The 25268-nt window shown below is 37.1% G+C and overlaps 1 protein-coding gene across 5 annotated transcripts in view; it reads right to left on the bottom strand.

Annotated features, from left to right (window-relative positions):
• Positions 1-1214: 1214 nt before the first annotated feature.
• MARCHF1 (membrane associated ring-CH-type finger 1) overlaps positions 1215-25268 on the bottom strand; it is an 828885-nt gene continuing 804831 nt past the window's right edge. For all 5 annotated transcript variants that reach the window (XM_050791815.1, XM_050791816.1, XM_050791812.1 and 2 more), the window contains 2 exons: positions 23390-23537; positions 1215-5474 (listed from right to left, as the gene is read on the bottom strand). In XM_050791815.1, coding sequence (XP_050647772.1) covers positions 5176-5474; positions 23390-23537 — 447 coding nt within the window. In that variant the 3' untranslated portion in view covers positions 1215-5175. The remainder of the gene's footprint in view (positions 5475-23389; positions 23538-25268) is intronic.

The following is a 25268-nucleotide window of genomic DNA, read 5'->3' as shown; positions in this document are numbered from 1 at the left end:
GTAGGACAAGACATATAGGAAGGCCACACCTTTGCATTTTACTGCCTCTGTAAGTACAGTTGACCCTTCCTATCTAAGGGTTCCTCATCCTTGGATCCAACCAAGCACAGATGAAAAATAGTCTGAAAAAAAAGTATGTACTGAACATGCAGACTTGTTTCATGTCGTTATTCTTTAAACAATACATTGTAACAACTATTTCCATGGTATTAGGTATTATAAGTAATCCGGAAATGATTTTAAGTATACAAGAGGATATACATAGGTTATATGCAAATACTACACCATTTTTATATCAGGGATTTGAGCATCCATGAATTCTGGTATTCAAAGGAGGTCCTGGGACCAGTCCTCCACACATACTGAGGGATGACTGTAATAGAGTCTTACAAGGGCTTGTTTCCCTACTGGCCGAATCCATCAGCCTTGCTTGACATTTCCCATTCAGGATTTTGGTACTTATCATTCCCTCTGCCTGTGTTGCCATTCTCTGAGCTTTCGCAAGGCCAACAATAAATGATTGTTCTCTCTTCCTTTAGGTCTGAGCTTAAAAGTGTCCTCTCTATCTAAAGCATCCTAGCCCCACACACTTGCTACGCTTGGTAATCTCTATCACAGCACCCAGTTTAGGATCATTGAACACATAATGGCAGTGGTTAATGATCTAGGAATGTTTGCTATAATTTCTGGTGGTGAGGGAGGGTGTTAAGTTCAGATTTCCAGTTTGGGTGGAAGAGTTGGCTCGTATAGTTAGCAGACTGGTAGAAAGCCCTGTAGATCCTTATAAGTTGGACATTTGGAGAGTGCTTTGTGTTTTGCTATCACCAAGCCTCTTAGATTGTAATATCTTGCTTTTAATGTTTATTATCCATGCAATTATCTGAATCCACTATTAGCTCTTAATAGAAAAATGCTGTTATATTCTTATTTGTCTATATCCAAGACTTATTCTTGAGAAAATCCCTCTAGATTACACTGTGATTTCTCTTAAACCTTTTTTTAAAGCAGGTTTGAAAGTCCACATTGTTTATTTTCATTGGTTTCCCTCTGTTTGTGTATTTATTTCTTTGTACCATGTCATGAGTTAGTCAATGTAGGTTTGCTTTAAAATAATATATGTTCAGACCCTTGTAAAATCTTAAATCAAAAACATGTGTGTTTGGACGTTGCAAATACAAATAGTCTGTTAGGCAAAAAGTGTGGAAACCACAACCAAGGTTTGCATCACTTGTTTAATATACAAAGTCTTTCACAGATAGTTATTTTCTTTTTCTTAATTTGCTTTAGTACACGATTCACAAAACAGTAAATTGTTAATGCAAGAGAATTATGTAAAACCAAAATAGTACAAATGCCTAATTTCAAAAACTGCACACAGTTAAAATAATTTTTCCTTCTTTAATGCAGTATCCAATTTCAAAATGGGCTTTCTTTAGATGTGGAGGAAACACTGCAGCCCAAAATAACAGTACTTCCTTTCAACTGTGTTGATATGTAAAATAGCACCATTGGGCTGACTTAGGAAAGAAAAAAGGTTTTCATCTTTCTTAATTAAAGTATTATGTAACAACTATAATAATAATGGTATTAGTAACTTTTAAGAGCTGTACTCTGTTCCAAAAGATTCATTTTCAAGGCAAGGAAGGGTAAACTATATGGGGCAGATGGAAGAATCTTCCCACCTCAGCCCCAGGGCCCTTATAATTTCCCTTAATGCTGTCATTGCTCTAATGAGCTAATTTTCCTGCCAAAGAATAGATGTTTTAAAGAGTACCCAAGGACCTTTTGTAAAACAAGATAAAATATAACTATGAGGTCGTCTCTCTGGGACTATAATCGCGTGTAGAAGCAGCGCAGAGTGAGATTGACTGCTGGGGTGTTTCGAAAGCCTCCTTCAGTCTGTACCTATCTTCCTGCAGGTTACACATTGCTGTATCAGGTTGTTGGGCTCACTTTAGTTTAGATTGTGTTCATTTTTATTTTGGTTTTGTACTTAAGCTTGCCTTTTGGGCTTTACTTTTAAAAATATTGGAATTTCTTTCTTTTACAGTGTAATCTTTGCTCCTGTACGATAAGAGTGATAGTTCTTTAAAAAACTAACAGCATCAGTGTCTGGTTTATGGTATTGATAATACTGAAGATTCATGATTATAAAGAGCTAAGGTTTTTAACACAACGGTAATTTCATTCTTCAATTTTAGTCCTTTTTTTTCAGTTCCATTTTATTTCTTCCATGAGCAGGTAAACATGCCTCAAAATTGGCATTCTGTAGAGCAGTTTTCCTTTTTGAAGGGTATAGTCAGTCCACAAAAAAAGCACTGCCACGAAGCTAAATCGTTTTATTGTTTGAAAGGGCAAATGTTCCATTGCCACACAGAATGTAAAAATAAAATAATCAACATTAGATTTTAAATGCAGGTAGTTATTTCAGATGTTTGAACCATAAACAACCATTGCTGAAAAGCTTCTTAAAAGCTTGAAATTCAGAACTTCAGGGTTTCAAAAAGTCAGAAGAAGAGCAAAATCAAGTGTTGACTTTTAACCTGCCAGGAAGCTACATTATTTTCTCATTTCAACAATGTCCAAGCCCATAAAAGTTAATTTCAAGAATTTAGATATAGTTTTAAAATCCCATGTCCTCTTTTACTATTAATACAATAATGCTTATCTTTGCTTTTGATTCTAGAAATGTTTTCTTAGTGTTAAGTGTAGCCCTTAATAGATGAGGCTTTATTTTAGCCAATCATCCTCCACTGTGAAATCAACCCTGCAACCTATCTTGTTTAGGTTCGTACAGAATTTAAACAATATTTTCCATATTAATTAAGGTAAATGACTATTTTACTTTCAGAGCAAACAAAAGAGAAATCAACATTTCTTTGTTTGCTGATATCTAGATGTTTTTCTGTAGATAACATATCTGTAAACAGCATGTTGCCATTACTAACCCACAGGGAAAATGGATTAGTAAGAAGCTTGGGACAATTAACACGAAAATTGCATTAAGGTTAATCCCTTGGATGTGGTGCCATGGTTAAATCACCCACAGATTTGTTATTCATAAATATATTTATGTTAAATATTTAAAATGGGAATTTAAGAGGAATTTAATATACAGTTTAATTTAAGGTCCACATGTTTTTTAAAACATTACTTATATCCTTATTTATACAGAATTTTTGGTTAAGTTACCTCGACTTTGTTTTCCCTATGCTTATAACAAGTTTTAAGAAAGATGAGTTTTAAATCTTGTGTTTCCTGACTGAATACCTTAACGTTTTCCCCGCATATATACATGAATACACACACGCCATACACACACACAAAATTGACATTGTTTACCTTTTGTTTATTTCTAGGAATCAAGACTATTTGGACTCAATGTCAGCCACTACTAATATTCATACCATCTTTCTCCTCATTTAAAGGTTTTTTTTTTTTTTTCCTTTTTCCTATGATCTGTGAAGAACAAGCACACTGATAATTACAAAGTGCATCCATGTGATACCCAGATTTGTGCAATGTAATACTCATGCTTTGGTTCTTATGGCCATCATTGCCTTTTCATGTTAATAAATAATGACAGCTAACATAATATGACACCTTTTTAAATGTAGGACATCTTTCTTTGACAGGCTACTATATCTATAATCATTAACTCACTGTAATGCCATTCACACATCAGTTTTACATGAATATGCAAAGAACACAATAATCAACTGTCAAACCTAAATAATTAATTACTTATCACAGAATCTGTTGACTATTTTTGCTTTCTAACTGAGCAAGGGAAATCCTGTCAGCTTTTATAAGTAAGGTCTAGATTCTTAGTCATAATTACTCATCTGTCAAGTTGACACCTCATATGGATGAAATAAGCCTTACACATTTGATTCAATAACAAAAATAGGTAATTTTATTCCCCTATCGTAAGTACTTCATAGTAACAAACAAATTAATTTCACAACTTTGCTACAGGCAGATTATTTTATCTTTCTATACTTTTGGATTTTTACCCTTTAGAGATGTGAACTTCATCTGACTTTAAAATGAGGATACTTAACTTAATTTAGTGCTTTTAAAAATCATAACTTTTATGAGACTTTGAAATAAAAGAAAGAATGAAACTTTTTTGAAATATTCAACTGTTAAATAAAACAGAAGCTTAGTCTCTAATTTTACGGCTGTGCTATCCAATATAGTTAATTCAAGTTGAAGTGTGCTTTTAAATTACAAACTGGATTTTGAAAACTTGATTCAAGAAACAGATGTAAACTATCTCAATGTTTTATATTGATGACATGTTGAAATAACATATATAGTGTTAAATTTTTAAAAAATCAAAATTCACTTTTACATTTATTTTTACTTTCTAAAATGGGGCTACTGGGAAATTAAAAATTCACATATGTGGCCTGCATTTGTGGTTATTGTGTTTCTATTGGACAGCACTGTATTAGAGGAATCAGAAAAAAATATAAGACCTGATAACTGAGTTCTGTGGGTATTTAACAGAGGTAATTACATCTGAACATCTTCCGAAAATCTTTTGTTCATGACTTAAACATAATTCCAAATATCAATGTCTTCAAGTGTATATTGCATCTATTTAAAAAACATGCATCTGTCAAAATAACCGGACTCCACTATAACCATAAAAATCTGTTAGCTGTCAAAACATATCAAAATACGCATCCTCCAAGTTCGCTTCCAATGTGACTTAGGGATAATGCAGACAATTTCAGGCTTAAAACCAAATATGTTTGTTATTTCCAGATGAGACAGTTAACATTACAAGGCCCTAGAAATAATACACATTGCAATTCAAGTCTGTATTCTTGAACTTTTCCCCTGTTACTTTGAAGAGTATCATGGGTCCATTTAATCCTTGATTACTGCCTAAAAGCATTCATTGCCCCAGTAGTTCTTAATTGTCTTAGAAATCATTCTCTGGCAAACTTCACATTTCCATATCATATTTCACGCTATACTTCATGGGATCCTGGGCATTTGGTGTGTTTTCCTCCTTTCCTCTTTGAACAAAGTCAGGAAAAATGTGTCAGTAGGAGAAAGGAGGAGCTGAAGAGAGTAAATAATTCAAGATCACTTCTGTCATTTGTAGTGGCTGAGGGCTAGAAAGATATTCTTCGGTGAAGGAACTCCCAACAGGTTCCATCAAACTGATACAACTTCAGGGGGGCCACCCTCTGCAGATGGCAGTGAATTTGTACCTGTTTGTGATACAGGCACTACCACAGCATCCTTGATGTCTGTGTTTACATTGCATGAGAAGTTCTTCTCCAGTTTTTTGGCAGTGTCTGGGCAATTTTGTACAAAGATCACACGGTTGTAGGCCTTCAGCCTGCGCCACAACTGAACGTAGACTTTACACTGGACGTACATGAAGACAAGACCTCCTGTGAAGCCAATGGCTACCACAACCAGTTTTGTCCAAAATGGCCATTCAAGGACACCTTTGAAATAAAAAAGAGAGAATGTTATCACCAAGTTTTCCTCAGTGGATTTGGTCATTTTTTTTCTATGCCCCTTCAAAAGCCCATGCCTGCCTGCTAGATTATGTTAACAAGGAATATATTGTTAATAACTAGAAAGAATTATAACGTGAATTGCCTTAATTCCTTTTGAGTATCCTACATGTACTGTCAAAATTGTATATCAGGAAATTTTCTCACTGTCAAATCTCTTATTTCTCCTAGCATCAAGTACCTATCATAATTATGAGATAATATGTTAGATTTTGGACATTTGGACACTGACATTTATTCCTTATAGCTAAACCTTTAAGGAAGACTGGTGAACATAATGGAAGAATCAGAGTTTAAAATCCTTTTAAGAGGATGAGGGATGGGTACATGCATGGGTTTGTATGTATAGGTCTTTCCACTCTCATTTCTTTTAAAATTTAAAAGGAAGGAATGGAAGAAGGGAGATGGGGAGGAATGAAAGGGAGGGGAAGGAAAAAGCTGCCACATTTCATCAGAGAGAGAATTCCTGAGTACAAACGTGCAAAATATTTAGGATTTTAGCCATTTGTTTCATAAATCATATTTTATCATTGAGAACCATCACACTTTTATAGATGTCTATATTTTCTCTTAATTTCCATCATCATTACTAGAAATAGGCTTTCTTTTGTAAATATACAGTTTTTAAAATTATTTCACAGGTGTTTCAATGACTACAACAGTGAGTATTTAGGCAACACATAATTATGAATGTTAAATATATGAGGGTCAAGAGTGTTAAATATATGAGGGACAAGTGGTCCTCTTGGCCACATTACGATAGTGTGGGGGACAATAGCTGTCTTCCCGTAAGTGAAAAGTTGTGAAGGAGAAAAATATAGCTCAGTATGGCTCAATACGGTGCACTAGGAATGGATGGTAGAAATGTGTAAAAACCACGGTAATTGAGAGTCTATGATTTGACTTTGGATTTTTATGTACTTATAACAGTGAATAGAGTTATAAGAAATATCGTATCTATATTTTGTAGTAGTGACATTGCTTTATGCTTCTAGAAGCAAAGCAGAAGTCATGCCCTGTTTCTGTCATGATGAAGCACTTTGTACCCTAAGATTAACCAAAAAGAACAGGGTTACCTTGTCAATTTCTGGTCCCAAAATAATGAAACATTGAGTATTTCTTATATCCCCAGACCCCGACAAAGACCATTTTATTCTTGACTTTTATTTAGCTCATGTTGCAAGATCTTTCTGGATATGATCATCATGTGATAAGATTTTGTTTTTTCTCCATGAACAAATTAATGCAAACTTAGTAATCATGGTAATCTTCTTTATATTTTTCTTTAAATACCTGTTATGTTTTTCACTTGCTTGTCCAGCTTTTCTGAAGTCTGACTCTCTTGAACCTTTGCAAGTAAACTCTCTTTCTTTTCAAAATGCTTTGGCTCTGACTCTTCCTTTGAAATTTTTTGGGAAAAAAAATGTTCTCTGATCTTAAAAGGGATTGTAAGAAAACATGAAAAGCCTCTCACTGTTGTTGATGTTTCATTAATTTGTTGCTCTGTTTGGCATTGTCAGTTTAAAATAAATTTCTATGCCTCTTTGAGTAATCAAATCTGAACTTAGTTTTCCAGTAGATTAAATATATGCAATCAAATGTATTAGAACCTTTACCGGTAGCAAAGGTAATTTTTTTTCTAACTCCTAATATGCAAGGACTTCTTTATGACTTGAATAATTCATAATAGTCATCATCTTGAATATTTACTTAATCCTAATGGAAATAATACTTCAAAATATCATTGGCCAAAGCTCACACAGGAGAAATAAGAGATCATTACAGTGGCAGGTGTAATTAATAGTCAGATAATCTAAATATCCCTAGATCTATTAAAGAAATTAAATCAACAATAACCTTTCAGAGCAGAAAGCACCAAGCTCAGATAATTTTACTAGTGGATTCTACCAAACATTTAAAGAAGAAATGATATCAATGTTCTATAGTCTTTTCCAGAAAATAGAAGAGATAATATTTCCTAACTAATCAGGTGAGACCAGCATTAACCAATACTAAATTCAGCAAAGACAATTACTATGAAGAAAAGTTATAGGCCAGTATCTCTCATGAACAGATACAAAAATTCTCAACAAAGTGTTAGCAAATTGAATTCAACAATGTATAAAAACAATTATACACTACAGCCAATAGAGATTTATTCTAGGTATGCAAAGTTGGTTCAACATTCAGAAATCAATGTAAACACATCAATTAGCTAAAGAAAAATGTGAATATATCAATAAATGCAGAAAACACATTTGACAAAATCCAACAACACTCAATCATGATAAAAACTAGGAATGGAATGGAATTTCCTTAATGGGATAAAGAACATAGAAAACCTATAGCTGACATCATAATGGTGAGAAACTAGATGCTTTTCCCCTAAGATCAGGAACAAGACAAGGATGTTCCTTCTTACCATGCCTATTCAGCATCGCACTGGAAGTCCTAGCTAATGCAATAAAACAAGAATAATAAAAGATGATTGGGAAAGAATGAATAAAACTATCTGTTCACAAATGATATGATTATGTATAAAATCTCAAAGAATTGATAAAGTTTTGTTTTTTTTAAATAGGTGATTATGACAACATTGCAGGATACAAAGTTTTACAAAAGTCAATTGCTTTCCTATATATAGCAACAAACAACCAGAATCTGAAATTAAAAACACAAGCTAATTTACATTTGTGCCAACAAAACAATGACAACAAGAAAAACCTTAGGTGTAAACCTAACAAAATATGTACAAGATTTATGTGAGGAAAACTATAAAGCTACGATGAAGGAAATAAAAGAATATCTGAATGAAATAAGATGTTCCACATTTATGGGTAGGGAGACTTAATATTATTAAGATAACTATTCTTCCCAATTTGATCTACAGATTCAATACTATCCCATTCAAAATTCCAGCAAGGTATTTTATGGATATTGACAAACTGATTGTAAAGTGTATATGGAGAGCAAAAGACCAGAATAGCCAACACAATGTCGAAGTAGAAGAACAGGGTTTTTGAAAACTGACACTATCCTTGATTACTACCACTACGGTGATCAAGACAGTGTGGTATCAATGAAAGAATAAAGAAATAAATCAGTGAAACAGAATAGCCCAGAAATAGACCGATACAAATATAGAAAACTGATCTTTAACAGAGGAGCAAAGGCAATTCAATGGAGAAGGGATAGTCTTTTTAACAAATGGGTGCTAGTATAACTAAATATCTGCATGCAAATAAATGAGTCTGTAAACAGACCTTACCTTTTTCACAAAAATTAACTCAAAATGGATTATAGACCTAAATGTAAATTGTGAAACTATACAACTTCTAAAAGATAAGAAAATTTAGGTGACCAAAGTATAATCTATGAAAAGAAAAATTGATCAATTGGACTTTATTAAAACTAAAACCTTTTGCTCTGAGGAAGTCACTGTTAAGAGAATGAAAAGCCACAGGAAAAAATATTTGCAAAACACATTCTGAAAAAAGGATTTGTATCCAAAATATACAAATAACTGTTAACATTCAATAAGAAAATAACCTAATTACAAAATGAACAAAAGATCTGAAGAGGTATGTCATCAATGAAGATAAACAGATGGTAAGATTATTGACATATGTGATCAGAGAATTGCAAATTAAAACAAGATATCATTATATACCTATTAGAATGGCTAAAGTTTAAAAACAGAACACTGAAAACAATGTTGGAAAGGATGTGGAACGACAAGCAGGAATTCTTATTCGTTGCTGATAGGCATGCAAAATGGTACAGTCACTTTGGAAGATAGTCTGGCCGTTTTTTACAATGCTAACCACAAGCTTTTCAAATGATACAACATTATATTTATTCAAATGAACGAAAACTTATGTCCACACAAAAACCTGCACACAAATGTTTGTAGCAGCTTTATACATATTTGTTCAAAGCTGGATAAAGCAAGTTGTCTTTCAATCTGTGAATGAATAAACTGTGATACATCCAGACAATGGAGTATTACTTAGTGATTCAAAAGAAATGAGCTATCAAGCTACAAAAGGACACAAAGGAACCTTAAATGCATACTGCTAAATGAAAGAGGTCAGTCTGCAAAAGCTACACACTGTGTGATACCAACTATATGACATTCTAGAAAAGGCAAAACTGGAGAGAGCAGAATCGGTGTTTGCCAACAGTTTAGGGGCAGAAAGGAAGGGATGAATAGGTGGAACACAGGGACTTTTTAAGGCAGGGACACCATTCTGTATGATTCTGTAATGGTGGACACAGGACATTATGCGTTTGTCAAAACTCATAGGACTGTGCACCAAAAGAGTGAACCCCAATGTAACTGGACTTTAATAATAATGTATGAATATTGGCTCCTCACTGGTAACAAATGTACCATGTTGAGGCAAGATGTTAATAACAGGAGAAACCTTGTGTATGTGCAGGGTGGTATGTGGGAACTCTCTCTTTATCTTCTTTGTAATTTTTCTGTAAACCTAAATCTGCTCTAAAAATAGTATTTTATATGTAATATATTTATATATATATTTATATATATTAGCTCCTTACTTGAGATTAGTTCCATGAATTCATCTCTGTGCCTAGGTCAGATGATAGGATTTCTTCGAGTAAGAGATGGGTTTGTGAGCATTTAAATATTTGGAAATTGGTAATGTATGCATGATATATTTATGGAAACTTTATTGCACAAAAACATTCCATTTCTTTTTAACCATGCCCAAGGGAGTTTATTGTGCCTAAAATTTGCTGCAGCCCTGCACAATAAATGCTCATGACCTATACCTCTATTTATTTTATCGTCATCCTCAGCTTCCTGATTTCTCTCATCCAGTGCCTTTCTTAGTACACTTTTTCCAAAGTCCTATCTGGGTAGCTGTTTTCCAAACACTGCACGCCCTAATACAGGTTCAAGCTTTAGCACATGCTATTTCCTCTGTCTACAGTGCCGCCCTCTTTACAATAAACTTCTACTAATCTTTCAGAACCCACTCCAGGGAGAAAAGGGTGCAGTCTGTCATGAGGTTGGCAAACACAGCATTCGTGCCCTAATTACTGCCAACACTCTTTCCTGCTAATCCCTATGATAGATTTACGGTTCCTAACACCACAATCTAGGTCAACTTCTGGAGTTGGCATGAGAAAAAATCTTTTTGCCATCTGGCCCAGAGGAAGAAGATGCTTTTTTACAATATTGCAAATTCCCTACATCATAGTCCAGGAGAAACCTTATTAATGTTAACTAATTAAATACTGTTGTTTGGAGTGAAATAGAGTAACTCTGAACTTAGTAAAACTAGGAGAAAGACTGATGGTTTCATGTCTCTCCCTACCCTAGTCACTATTTAAAAAAATTAATTAGTGCACCATGGAGTTAAAGTCTTTGAAGGAACAGATTCAATTATCAATAAATACTTAAGAGAAGATGTTAAAAGATGTTAGAAAACAAATCGTCAAGAAAACAGACCTTTGATTTTAGAAACTTTAGAGTACAAAAATGGACTATACCAGGCATTTATCATTAATCAGTGTCTGTTAGTTATATACAAATGTTTCCGTGGTCCCTTTCTCCTATAGACTTCTTTGATCTGAAGGATAGGAATTTAAAAAATAAAAGTATGCTACCTGGATTTGATTTATTTATACAGATGTATTTGCAACCAACACATGTTCGATAACTGTTGTTATCTAGTGATAATAGTGGTTTTTGTATTATGTATTACAATACTCTCCAGAAACATGTTCACTTTAGGATAAAAAATACAGAAATAATTACATAGAATTATGAGATGAATTGCTTTATACTTATTATAAATTTCCCAAGTAACTTATAGACAATCAAATATAATACTTTAAGGTAGTAACAATAATTTTTGACCATTAGTGCAAGTTTTAAAAAATGTTGTTTTACTTTGGCAGCACTAGTTCCTCATCTAAAAATTTGACAGTGTTGTTCATAATGAAACATATATTCCATACTTTTAACATATTCTACGTATTCCTACATATATTATTCATTTTTGGAAAAAAATTGAGGGGCAGTATATAAAAGAATCATTTTTCTTATAAAAAAGTTTTTAAAGAAAATATCAGGCTGATAGAATAAAAATTGTTTTGTTCTTGATTTTTCTGGTGTTCCAGCAAAATAACTGAACTAAAAATTCAGAGTTCAAAGACCTTTAAAGACCATCTATTTCGATTCTCCCTTCTTCTCCCCATTTTGCTATTTCATGCCAAAGGTGAGATTATTACCCAATGATCTTGACCTAGTAATCTCTGATAGTGTTGAAATTTGATTTGTGTATTGCATGGAAATAGCAGTTAAGTTGCTATTTTTGTTTAAAAATACTCCAAGGCAAAGTCTTTATAAGTGATTTAAGGAGTTCTGAAGAAAAATCAGGAATATGTGATGATTCTAATAGTCCCAGGTAAGTGGCAGCACATATTTATACACGGCTGGACTCCTGTGTCCATTTTTCCTGTATGCTAAGTAAAACAGCAGTATCGAATGGTAGTTAGAAATAAAAAGAGCTAAATTATTCTCTACACAGAGAGTCCATGCATTTGAAATATAGAAGGGCTTTTTTTTTTTCTTCTTCCTACTTAGCTGTCTTCATCTACGCAAGAACAATCATCTGAAACACTGACTCAGCGTAGACCATAGGTTCACCACTGGGGAAAATTTTGTTCTCTGGGGGACTTTTAGCAGTGTCTAGAGACATCGTTGATCGTTGTACCCAGAGTTGGGTGCTGCTGACTTTTATGAGAGGCCAGGGATGCTGCTAGACATCCTACAATGCACAGGACAGCACCTTCCAACAAAGAATTATTCAGTCCATAATGTCCATAGTGCTCAGGCTGAGAATCCCTGCTGTGGAAGACAATAACTTACGTCTCTTTATTGGGAAATTTGCAGAAAGGATTTGGAATATGAGCAAGATATCTTGCAGTTCTCCAAATTCAAAAAGGATTTCTGCTGTAAGCTATTATATTAAGCAGTAATTTCAATGTGTTTAGAAAGCTTTAACCACAGACAGGCTGGAGATGAAATGTGCTGTATTTCCCATTTTTAGGGAAATTCTCATGGACTACATCCAGCTTTCTCCTCTGCTTAACCAAACTAGCAGCTGTTCCTCATACATGCCTGGAGGTTTCCCATTTCTGAGCCTTTGTCTACGATCTTCTTTCTTTCTGTGTTTTGCTTCCCTACTTCTCTGTGTCTACCTGTCCGACAAAACCCATCTTAGAGGTCATTTCCAGCTGGAAATAAATTTTCCCACTGTTCCAATTCCATGTTATTTCTCCACGTGCAGTATGAGCTCACTTTCTAACATAAGCATTTTTACTTGGTCATGCTATAATCTTGACGAGCACAGAATCTGTCTGAGCTGGACTTTGTTTTCCATAGTTCCTTGCTCAGTAGATATTTCAAGGACTAATGAAAGCTCTTACAACCCGTCTTCACTGTCAGTAAAACTATGCTTTAGATGGTGGACAACCTAAAGTCAAGTCCACTCACGTTTCACCTCTCTTTCCAGAAACAGTGACCAAAGCACATAATAGACCTGGGAATCTGGGCCAGGGGAAAACAGTTGCCATTTTCTCTGCCCTTTTTGGGAGACTCAGCCTGATCCCTCCACTTTCCTTCACAAGGTATCTCTGAATCAGTTTCCCCTGCCCACGCCATCCTTTACTATGTTCCTGGGAAGTCAAATCTCCCACAAAACCCCTCCATTAAGTTTAGAGTGCAGAGCACCCCAACCCCCACATACAAAAGCCATTTTGAGTACAAACTCACTGTACAAATGACCATCTCTAACAGACAGCCTGCTCTTCCTCTTGCCTTCAACTAAGTGGACACAATTTTTGTTTTCTATGAAATAAATTACTGTTGAGTAGTTATAAGGATTGTATCTCGGAAAACTCACTTGAAGGACATCTTGAGAGGAGATGCTAAAATGGGGCTAAATGGATTTTTCAAGAATGTTTTCATCAGGAAATGTACTTGCCTCCTTTTATTGAGACACAGCCAATTGTCTTCTGACATTCTATTAGACTAATCAGTTTCTATGCTGTCGTTAGCAAAGACAAAAGAATGTACACCACAGAAAAGGACAATGGTAGAGAAAGGAAGGCACTAAATCTTTTCCCTGGGCATCCTATGTACAATTCAAGGTATCCTTCTTCTCAGTCATATATAAAGCTGTATCCTGCACTTCAAAATGCCAGGAGCACAAAGTTGTTTCTATTTGCCAATTTTGCAAAGGAATTTGGAAAATCTAACTTAGGCAATTCAAGCATCTGCTCATTTCTCTCGGGCCCAAGAACCCATCTCTACTGCTCTTTGTGTCTGGAATCCTTCCGCAGGAGCTTCTGTAGGTTTAGTAATAAACTCTCTGCCCATCTTTACCTCTCAAGCATTAAGGGGAAACATTTCTTGGAAATTCTTGGACAGCAATGAAAAGAGCAGGCATTCTCTCTACCACCATTTTCTGAGGAAATTTTAGAAAGCTACTCTAGTCTCTCATATTAACTTTGATTCATTCACATTCTATATTATCATGTTAATCCCACAAGGATGATCAATAAGTGCTCAGTCTCAATATTGTTGTTGATTTAATGATTATTAAAGTAAATTCTTCCAGGGCTCCTTTTTACAGTTGCATCTATGTGATCTGGTACTTGCAGGCTGCGGCATCCTCCAGGCCATTCCAAAACAATCAACATGTGAATAGGTTTTCCAGGAAAGGCTTAAGATAGTTTGTAGTCTTGCCCTTCAATGTGATATTGAAAAGTTCACAAATTAGAGTTAAAGGGATCAAAATGCTGCAGCCTTAAAGTCTGGTGCCACCAGAACCAGAAATTTCAGTCCATAGTTTGTAGGGAAATTTATATTTAAAGAGTGAGTGAAAACACTTTAGACAAAGCAAAGCAGATGGACTTCACAACTCATTCTAGACTCTTGGGAGTCTGACTCTGGACAAGATTATTATTATTATTATTATTTTTTAACTTTTTAAAAAAAATTTATTTATTATTATTATACTTTAAGTTGTAGGGTACATGTGCATAACGTGCAGGTTTGTTACATATGTATATTTGTGCCATGTTGGTGTGCTGCACCCATCAACTCGTCATTTACATCAGGTATAACTCCCAATGCAATCCCTCCCCCCGCCCCCCTCCCCATGATAGGCCCCGGTGTGTGATGTTCCCCTTCCTGAGTCCAAATGATCTCATTGTTCAGTTCCCACCTATAAGTGAGAACATGCGGTGTTTGGTTTTCTGTTCTTGTGATAGTTTGCTGAGAATGATGGTTTCCAGCTGATGCAGCCATAAAAAAGGATGAGTTTGTGTCCTTTGGACAAGATTATTTTTAGCAAGGCAGAGAAGGATACTGGGATCTCCAGGTTAAAAGTGACAGTATGTAAAAAACTTGAATGAAAAGGCAAAAATAAATAAAAAAGTAAAATTTATAATTTTTTTTTTCACACACACACAAAAATCCCCCACATCTTCTTAATCCTGTACTCTATTGGAGTCGGGTCAGGAGACACAGATTGGGTTATCCAAGAGCATTTCCCCACCAGGAACCTGAGAATTAAGCTTTAGTTATAAACAGGACCTGTGCAACAGACTGACTTTTTCATCTCTTTCCTGGCTAAGGAATAGCCAAATCCCCAAATGATTCAGACTTCTGGTTAATTTCTTTGCAGCCCATACCCTAAGAGGATTTCCCTTATTATGGTTAATGACTTCTCAAGAGTGGTTTTCCTGTGCAAAATCTCCCATTGTTTTCGAGGGTTATGGATTTTATTCCGAAGAACCCTATTCCTAAGAATCTGCTGCAGTCTTTACATCTTTATCCACCTAAACTCAGATAGCTGTTTCATTTCCTTGAGGTGTTAGGCCTGCTCTGTTATTTTCTTTCGTCTCAATTTCTTTATCTTTGATAGCTTGTTTCAATAATAGCCCCTGATTGGCTCACGCCTCCCTGTAATCCTGTCCTGGGGTATCCCATCCCCTAATGATGCTGGTCTTGGTTATATGAACTGCTTTAGCCAATAGGACAATAGGAAACACAACTCAATCAGAAACTTTAAATGTGTCTGCAGATGGTGGTTTCATGCTCTCCTGATGCTTTCTTTGTTGAGACAGTCTCACTTTGTCACCCAAGCTGGAGTGCAGTGGTGCGATCTCAGCTCACTGCAACCTTTGCCTCCTGGGTTCAAGAGATTTCCTGGCCTCAGACTCCTGAGCAGCTGGGACTACAGGTGTGCACCACCATGCCCAGCTAAATTTTGCATTTTTAGTAGAGGCAGGGTTTCATCATGTTGGCCAGGCTTGTCTTGCACTCCTGATCTTAAGTGATCTGCCCTCCTCAACCTCCCAGAGTGCTGGGATTACAGGTTTCAACCAACAAACCCAGCCTGGGATGGTTTGTTATATAGCTAAAGCCAACTGATACATTACTTAAAATTGGAGGTAATAGTATCTACCAATTTCATAGGGCTGTTAGTGTGGATTAAACAAATTAACAGTGCCTGACACATAGAAGGTGTAAATGTAAGTTTTCGTTATTGTTATTATCTGTGTGATTTGAAGGCTACACACCTTCGGCTGATTCAGCTGTAGGTTAAGAGCGGAGCTTTCACAGGTGTCTACCAGTGAGATCTTTCTAACTTCACTGTGTTGTGAGTTTAGGGTGTCCCAGCTTGACTGAAGGTAAGCTTCCCTCCAGAATCACAGAGGGAAGAAGTCTAGTTAGTTGTCAGCCAGGCCACTGGCGTTTAGTAATAGTGTGTCTCTGGGCATCTCTTGCAGTTACAATTCCCTTCGTCAGGAGAAATGCTCAGAAATCCCATCAAAAAATAAACTAAAACATCCTTAAATGCTTAAGGAGCAATTATGTATACTGCATTTGTTAGGAAATATTTCTGCCACCTTGCAGACCACAGTGACAATGGCTTATCAGCAGGGTTTTATCTACCAGACCCTTTTAGACTCATTGACTTTCCAGAAATACTGTTTCTCTGAAGATATATTTCCTTTGGTAATAGAATGGGGTTCCCATTCCTTTCCCCTGAAGGCACAGGAGCATACCGGTAACATCTCACTTTTCTCTTTAAGTCAAATTGGGTAAAGCAGGAGCTCCGGGTGGGCATTCAAAATACAGCTGGAGATCAGGCAAATCGCTTATTTCCTCATCTATAAACAGTGATCTCTAAGGTCTCTTCCAGCTTTGAAATTTGATTTCTCAGAGTATTCTGCATATGTTATATAGGAGATCATGCGACTGGAGACACCTGGAGAATGTCTAAAAGCTTTTTTAAATCACCAAGCAGCAGAAGAGAACCTGGTTCACTTAACAGCGACAGTGGCAGTGTGTGTTTGCAGAAAGCATCTCACTGTAAGTTGGACTATTTTGGCTGGGTGCTTAGGGTATGCAGAACTACAAAGTGTGTGTATAAGGAAGGGTGTGTGTGAGTGGCTGTTGGGGCCTTGGGGTCTGCAGAGGGGAGCTGGTTTTCTTCTTTACTTTTATCCTGGTTGCTTCTCTCCAGTTGGGTAGATTATTAAACAACAACAAAATTGTTTCCCATATTTATAACCTTTTTCTTAACTTGTTTTAATGACAATACTCACCGTGAGTAATTACGTGTCATACATGTACATTATTTATATAGACAGGTTTCAATCTGTTTGATGCAAGGTAAAGTTCATGTTGTCTGAATAATAAATCATAGAAAGAACTTTTAGCAGCTACTCACTCCAACCTTGGTAGTTTTGCAAATGAAAAAAACTGAGCTTCAGAGTGATTAATCATTTTATTGAAGATAACTAGGCTGGGCACTGTGACTTATGCCTGTAATTCCAGCACTTTGGGAGGCTGAGGCAGGCAGATCGATTGAGCCCGGGGGTTCAGGACCAGCCTGGGCAACATGATGAAACCTTGTCTCTACAAAAAATACAAAAAATTAGCTGGGCGCAGTGATGCCCACCTGTAGTCCCAGCAACTTGGGAGGCCAAGGCAGGAGAATCACTTGAGCCCAGGGAGGGGGACTGAGGGGAGGATGTTACAGTGAGCCAAGATCGCACCACTGCACTCCAGCCTGGGTGGGAGGAGTGAAATCCTGTCTCAAAGGAAAAAAAAATAAATAAATAACTAGTCAATGACCAAGGGAGAGCTAGAACCCTGGCCTTCTGACAACTAAGTCAAGCCAGCGTCTATTCATTTTGGGTTGTTCTCTTTCTGCTGGAGTCAGTCACAGCCAGTGAACATTTTTTGAGCCTCTACTAACACCAAGTATTTTCTAAATAACAGGCAAGGCCTCTGCCCTGGAGGAAGTTGGAGGCCTGGGAGTGAGTCAGCCATGAAAACAAAGTCAATTTGTTATGCTAGTCCCTTATGTATACATTGAAACACTTCTGGGGCAACTTTACTATCTATATCTACAGTCTCTTTAATATTGTAAATTGTTGTAGCTGTTTTTAGTTTGTATTTTTGTTGTTTATACATGGATAATATACTGAAGAATTCTTCTAGACTATATAAAGGTAAGGCAAGAATAACAACTGTTGCCCAAATTAAACTTAGTGATAGGCTTATTTAGGGTATTAAAGCTCCAAGTACCACATATTTGCTATTTTTTTTTCCTGTCATCACAGGGGAAAGAGAGGTGAGGGCTCCCTGTGGCATCATGCCTATTTAATCTAAAAGAACAACCATTTACAGACATATGAGGAATTTTTTTTCTTTCCAGGATCGTCATTACAGTTCAAAAGATTTTGCTGTTTTATATTCAACCTCAATTCTGGCTGAAAAAGGACAATTTGTTTCTTTTCAAATATTATAAATGTTTTTCAAGATGGATTTAAAATATGTTGACTTCTTTTAAATTATGCAGTTTTTCCCTACAACTTTACAAGTAAATTCAGGATCAGCACTCACAGTCCCAATGCCACAGGAAGATTAAAGAAATAACAATTTATACAGATGCCCACACTCCCCTTCAATATGCACATTGGAAAGCAGGTTTAAATATAATTTGACAGGACATAGGCATGGGCAAGGACTTCATGTCTAAAACACCAAAAGCAACGGCAACAAAAGCCAAAATTGACAAATGGGATCTAATTAAACTAAAGAGCTTCTGCACAGTAAGAGAAACTACCATCAGAGTGAACAGGCAACCTACAGAATGGGAGAAAATTTTTGCGATCTACTCATCTGACAAAGGGCTAATATCCAGAACCTACAAAGAACTCAAACAAATTTACAAGAAAAAAACAACCCCATCAAAAAGTGGGCAAAGGATATGAACAGACACTTCTCAAAAGAAGACATTCATACAGGCAACAGACATATGAAAAAATGCTCATCATTACTGGCCATCAGAGAAATGCAAATCAAAACCACAATGAGATACCATCTCACACCAGTTAGAATGGCAATCATTAAAAAGTCAGGAAACAACAGGTGCTGGAGAGGATGCGGAGAAATAGGAACACTTTTACACTGTTGGTGGGACTGTAAACTAGTTCAACCATTGTGGAAAACAGTGTGGCAATTCCTCAAGGATCTAGACCTAGAAATACCATTTGACCCAGTCATCCTATTACTGGATATATACCCAAAGGATTACAATAATGCTGCTATAAAGACACATGCACATGTATGTTTATTGCGGCACTATTCGCAATAGCAAAGACTTGGAATCAACCCAAATGTCCATCAGTGACAGACTGGATTAAGAAAATGTGGTACATATATACCATGGAATACTATGCAGCCATAAAAAAGGATGAGTTCGCGTCCTTTGTAGGGACATGGATGCAGCTGGAAACCATCATTCTCAGCAAACTATCACAAGAACAGAAAACCAAACACCGCATGTTCTCACTCATAGGTGGGAATTGAACAACGAGATCACTTGGACACAGCAAGGGGAACATCACACACCGGGGCCTATTGTGGGGAGGGGGGAGTGGGGACGGATAGCATTAGGAGATATACCTAATGTAAATGACGAGTTAATGGGTGCAGCACACCAACATGGCACATGTATACATATGTAACAAACCTGTACGTTGTGCACATGGACCCTAGAACTTAAAGTATAATAAAACAAACAATAAGTAAATAAATATAACTTAAACATAAATACAAATGATTCCCTTTATGAAAGTCACTATGGTTTCCATTTGAAATTACCCAAGTTTTAGAGCTGTCCCGCTGGCAAGCAGCTCTACAGGAATTACCACGGACACTGCTGCTTGATCAATATCTTGCTTTCTATTTTGCTTTGGCTCTAAATGCCAAATATAAAAATCATGTCATTTGTAGTTTCCTTTAAGAAATGGACCCTTGATTGTCATTAAGAGTCCACTGGAGGTTACTGTCTGGAATCTCGCACCCACCCACAGCTGAGAAAGAAAAAAATATTTTGAAAACAATTCTAAAAAAAAAATAAGAGGTGGAAAAGCTTAGGTACCAGACATTCACACTTCATCATTCCTAGTACGACGTTGACCGGACTACCTGCCTGGTCCCAGAAACAGTGTTCAGCACCGGGGAGAGGGCGTGGTGAGCCCCCACCTGCTCTGAGCAGGTGAAGGAAGACAGACAATTAAATAAGCAATTGCAATGGCATGTGGTTAAGTCTCACTGTCAGGCAGAGCTTCCCTACCTGCATGATAGAATCATCTAAGGGGTGACTAAGTATAAACCTCTGGGGATAAAGTCCAGCTTTGCAGCATTAGGAACATGACACAGGTAATCTACCATGCAGCAAATGTGGAGAAGCCCTGGGGAGGGTAAATGCAGGATGCTATGTGACCATATGGTAGGGCAGTGACTCTCCATCCTTAGCTGGCATCAGAATAACCTGTCGGCTTCTTCAGTACAAACTGCCATCCTCCACCATCAGGGTTTCATAGGTCTAGGGAGGTAGGAGGTAAAAATATGCATTTCTAGCAAATGCCCAGGGGATACTGATGTTGCTGGTCCCAGGACCATACTCTGAGAACCACTGTGGTAGGAATAGTGATCCCACTTCAGGGAACTGAAGTGAGTTTCCCAGAGGAAGTGATGTTCAAGGTAAACTGCAAAGGCTGAGTTGGGATTAGGAAGGTATGTGAGAATATATGAGTGTTTAAGAGTGTGTGTGGTGGCGGTGGACAAGAGAAGCTGGAAGCAAATGTTTTACACAGACAGGAAAGCTGAGCAAGGGCCTGGAAGTAGATTTGAGGAGCTGAATGAATGTTCGGCCTAGCTGGCTTCAGCTAGGTCACGGGGGCAGCATAGTCCCACTGAGGAATTTGGGTTACCTTTTAATGGTTAAGTGGGAATAGGATGTGATTAGATTTGTGTTTTTGTAAATCTGCTGGGATTACATTATTGAGAATGGGGTTGGGTTGAAGTTGGGCAAAACTGGAGAAAGTCTAGTCAAGAAGCTTCTGCAGTTTTCAAGTTAAAAATACGATAGTTTCCACATGGATGGTAGCCATAGGGAAGGAAAGAAATGGACAGATTCCAGAGGTATGCGAGACAGAGTAAACAGGATTTGGTGGTTGATTTAAGGTAGAAGAGGGAGGAAATCAGAGTGAAAGCTGGATATCTGGGTTTGGCTACTGGGTGTTAGTGGTGCCTTTTCCACAGGTGTTAGTGAGAAGTGGTAGGGGATTACGCATTGCGACACGCTAAGACTTTCAAACAGAATCGTTCAGAAGATCGGTGGATGTATGGGACTGGAGTACAGTGGGAGCTGGAGATGAATTTGGGAACTTACAGCATTGACATGGCAGCTGAAGATAAAATCCAGGGGGCCTACAGAATGAGCAAGGAGACAGAGAAAAATGGAAGAAAGCATAGAGCCATGAGTTTCGGAGATATTTTTATGGCTGAAGTTGAGACCATCATGTTCATTGTGGGGTAAATGATTGCTATTCAGTCACATGCCTTAGAAATGTGGTTGGATAAAATAAATGTAAGAGAGGGGTTTTCTTATGAGTGTCTATGAGGGTCTATGTATAGATGACATGAGATTGCTTCCTCTTCTTACATCTACGAGAGGGGCTCTTAATTTTCTTTCCTTCCATGTGGCTCGAGAAGAGCTCTGCAGTTTACTACAAAGAGACCAAGTGAGGGTGACCACTGGGAGAGCAGAGAGACTACATTACCTGGAAGAAATTTGTGGTTCTCAAATGCTGAGCTCTAAATGTGTCATCTAATCTAAGGGTATCATGTCTGCCCTTGATTGCTAGGAAAACACTAGAGTTCTAGGGTAAGACACTGGGTGAAGCGAGGTGGGGATGCCTCTTTGTTTTTCCATCCATATGTGATTGCAGTATTTACATTTACAGCACACTGTTTTTTACTTGGCTTGGACCAATATCTATATCAAGAGAGGACACAGGATTTAAAAAAGAAAAACAAAGTTCTACCCTCAGGGAACTTATTTAATAAGGATGTAATGTAACATTTTAAAATCAAGACTCTCTGAAACAGTACATTATGTAGTTGCAAACAATGTAGTTTGATATTAATGGTATGTAAATGAGTTCATATGGAATACATAAACACATAAAAACAAGCCACAAAACCCCACCCTACCTGTTTTTCTAGCATTTAGACTCGACACTGTAGTGCTTTCATTTTCTTCCAGAAAAGGACAGTGGCACCTGAAACGCTGTCACCATTCCCTCTCTGACACACATAAACCCCATGCACAATTCCTATCGTGGCTCCTGGCCTTCCCTTTATCCCCGCAGCCGCGTTCGGCTTTTTGCAATGCTCAGAACGGTGCACACTGGCGTGTGCTGCTGCCACCTAGAGGTCGAATGTGAGAATGGCGCCTCCCCTTCTGTGTTTATGAATCCACACACAGAAATACAGAAGTAACCAACCTTTCTGGGTTTTAATCTCTTCCTTACTTTTTCTTTCTTACCTCTTCTCATTCTTTTGTTCTTTCATTTTCTTCCATTTTTTTTTTTTGCGGGTGGAGGGATGTGCAAACATTTTTCACAACATTACAAACTCAAAATGTTACCATCTGAACAATGTCCTTTCTAGAGGCATCAGTGGTTGAATACTGTTTCCTGCCGGGGTGTGGGGATGGTTCTCACTGTTTTACCGCTACGATTTGGGCTGGATAAGGTATGAAAACTTACAGGCGCAGTGAGAAACAGAACTGGGTCCTTTCACACATGAAAATAATATTTTATAGACATTGTGCTTTCTCTTTTAAGTGGCCTATCCATTATGAGAATATGCCTTACTGATTTTGAAACATTTTTCTTTGCAGACTTGACACCATCCTTCACAATCAAACTTCACATGGCTAAAATGTCAAACCATGGTGCTAACCCACTCTATCAAACTATATAGTACTAACTAAAGAGCTATAAAACATTCTCTACTAGAATGCCATCTCCTTCATGCTTTAAAGGAGAGATGACTAGAGTGAATTAAATAAAATGAGAAACCCTTCATTTTCACAGCCATTTGCCTTTTCAGGTCTGGCAGAACTTGATCCTTATTCAGCTCCCAAAAAGCCCGAAGTGGTGTTTGCCATTTGTATGTAACTGCCACTAAGTTTTATATGGATTTGATGAATTTCACATCTCAGCTTGGGACTACATATAGTTAATGCTTTTTAATCAGAGTATTAATCAATAACATGATTAGGGAAGGATCAATGGCAAATACCAGCTTTTCTAGTGTATCATACATGTTGAAGGCCTAACCCGGGGAACGACTGCCTATCCACCTCTGAGAATTGCCTTTAGGATCCAAGAGAGTAAGAAAGAAGAAGATGTGCTCTTACCATTGTCATTGCCTTGCTTGATTTCCTCCGCTGTTCGATCTATCAATACATACAAAGACCAAACCACACAGGTGATCGCGATTACGTGGAATGTGACAGAGCAGAATATTTTCCTCCTTTCACTTGTGGTCATCTGTAGTTTCTCCCACTGCAATCAGAAACCAAGGACACAAAACTGAATTGCAAACTAGGAAATTTTGCTCCCCTTTTATTTACCAGACATTGATCATGAACGGAAGAAAAACAGTAATTATCTGCAATTTCAGATGACACTATAATATTTAAATAAGTCTTCACGTTTAGAGAGATATGAAATTATAACCTAGAGAGTTACATATAGCTTAAATTCGTGTGTGTGTGTGTGTATATATATATATATATATATATATATATATTCCTTACTGATTTTGAAACATTTTTCTTTGCAGACTTGACACCATCCTTCACAATCAAACTTCACATGGCTAAAATGTCAAACCATGGTGCTAACCCACTCTCTCTCTCTCTCTCTCTATATATATATATATATATATATATATTCTTTTTGAGACAGGGTCTCACTCTGTCATCCAGGCTAGGGTGTGGTGGCACAATCTCAGTTCACTGCAACCTCTGTCTCCCAGGCTCAAGACAACCTCCTGCCTCAGCCCCCAGAGTAGCTGGGACTATGGGTATGTAACACCATGCCTGGCTAATTTTTGTACGTGTTTGTAGATATGGAAGTCTCACCATGTAGCCTAGGCTAGTCTCAAACTCCTGGGCTCAAGTGATCTACCCACCTTGTCCTCCCAAAGTGCTGGGATTATAGGCATGAGTCACTGTGCCCGGCCTAACTTAAATACATATTAATTTACAAACAAAAATAATTTTCTATTCTCCAAATGAATTAAATCAAGTCATTTCTGTTTTGTAAGCCTATAGTTTCCTCCTCTATACCAAGAATGAGATAGCTTTAATACTGAACAATTAAAAAATTTCTTTTCAGGATTCTGCCTATCACTTCCTTGCGGTACTAGGTAATACGTAGTAATAAGCAACACTGTCTTCTTGGATTATCACACAACTGGACATAGTGTTACATTCTTGAATGTATACATTTAATAAGTATTTGAATGGCTGAATGATATCTGCAAGAGAAAGTCAACATTTTCTGTTCACAACTAGTCTAGAAAAACAAATTTTATCACTTAGGTGATACAAGAAAATCTGCTGAAGCCTCTTTTAGAGCCACCTTACTTGCTGCTACCGTAAGTGTTGTAACTATTGTGGTGACCGCTGTCCTTTAATCACACTCCTGAGAAAGCTGAGGGCTGCCCCCTCAGTCTGGGAGAGGAAGAAGGCCACAAGGTTTATTGAAGTTATGGTCTCTATAAGGGAATATCTCTCATATTTACTTTGAAGAAATAGCCTCTCAAAATATATTTTAATGTCTTTGTAGCTACAATATCACTTCATTATTATGTTAGGAATTGTATTTTTATTTTTCTTTGCATTCTTTCCATAAAAAATTACAGTAATGTTATTAGAAGTGACCTGACATGCCAAGCTTTTAATAATCTAGGATTCTTTATGTTATTATGCCCTCACTAAAGCAAAATCTTTAGAACTTCAGAAGACCCCATTCCTTTCCCACCCGACCAACACATATGTAGAATTCAATGCGCAACTCAAAAGCAAGATGGTGTACATTGTGGTACATAAAATGCTACCCCTGCCACCAGCTTTGAGATGTGGATAAAATCACACACTCTCTCTGGGCCTCACTGCCTCATCTTCATGAGGAGCAGATTTTGACAGAGGCTGTGACAGAGAGGTGGAGAAGAGTTATTCTTCACTTCTTTTGTTAACAAACTAATTTCATTAGGGTTGGCATCGTGCC

The sequence above is a fragment of the Macaca thibetana genome, chromosome 5 (genome assembly GCF_024542745.1).
Source record: "Macaca thibetana thibetana isolate TM-01 chromosome 5, ASM2454274v1, whole genome shotgun sequence".
In the NCBI taxonomy this organism is placed as follows: domain Eukaryota; kingdom Metazoa; phylum Chordata; class Mammalia; order Primates; family Cercopithecidae; genus Macaca; species Macaca thibetana.
The sequence above is the reverse complement of the archived record's forward strand: the minus strand, read 5'-3'. Positions and strand labels throughout refer to the sequence as shown.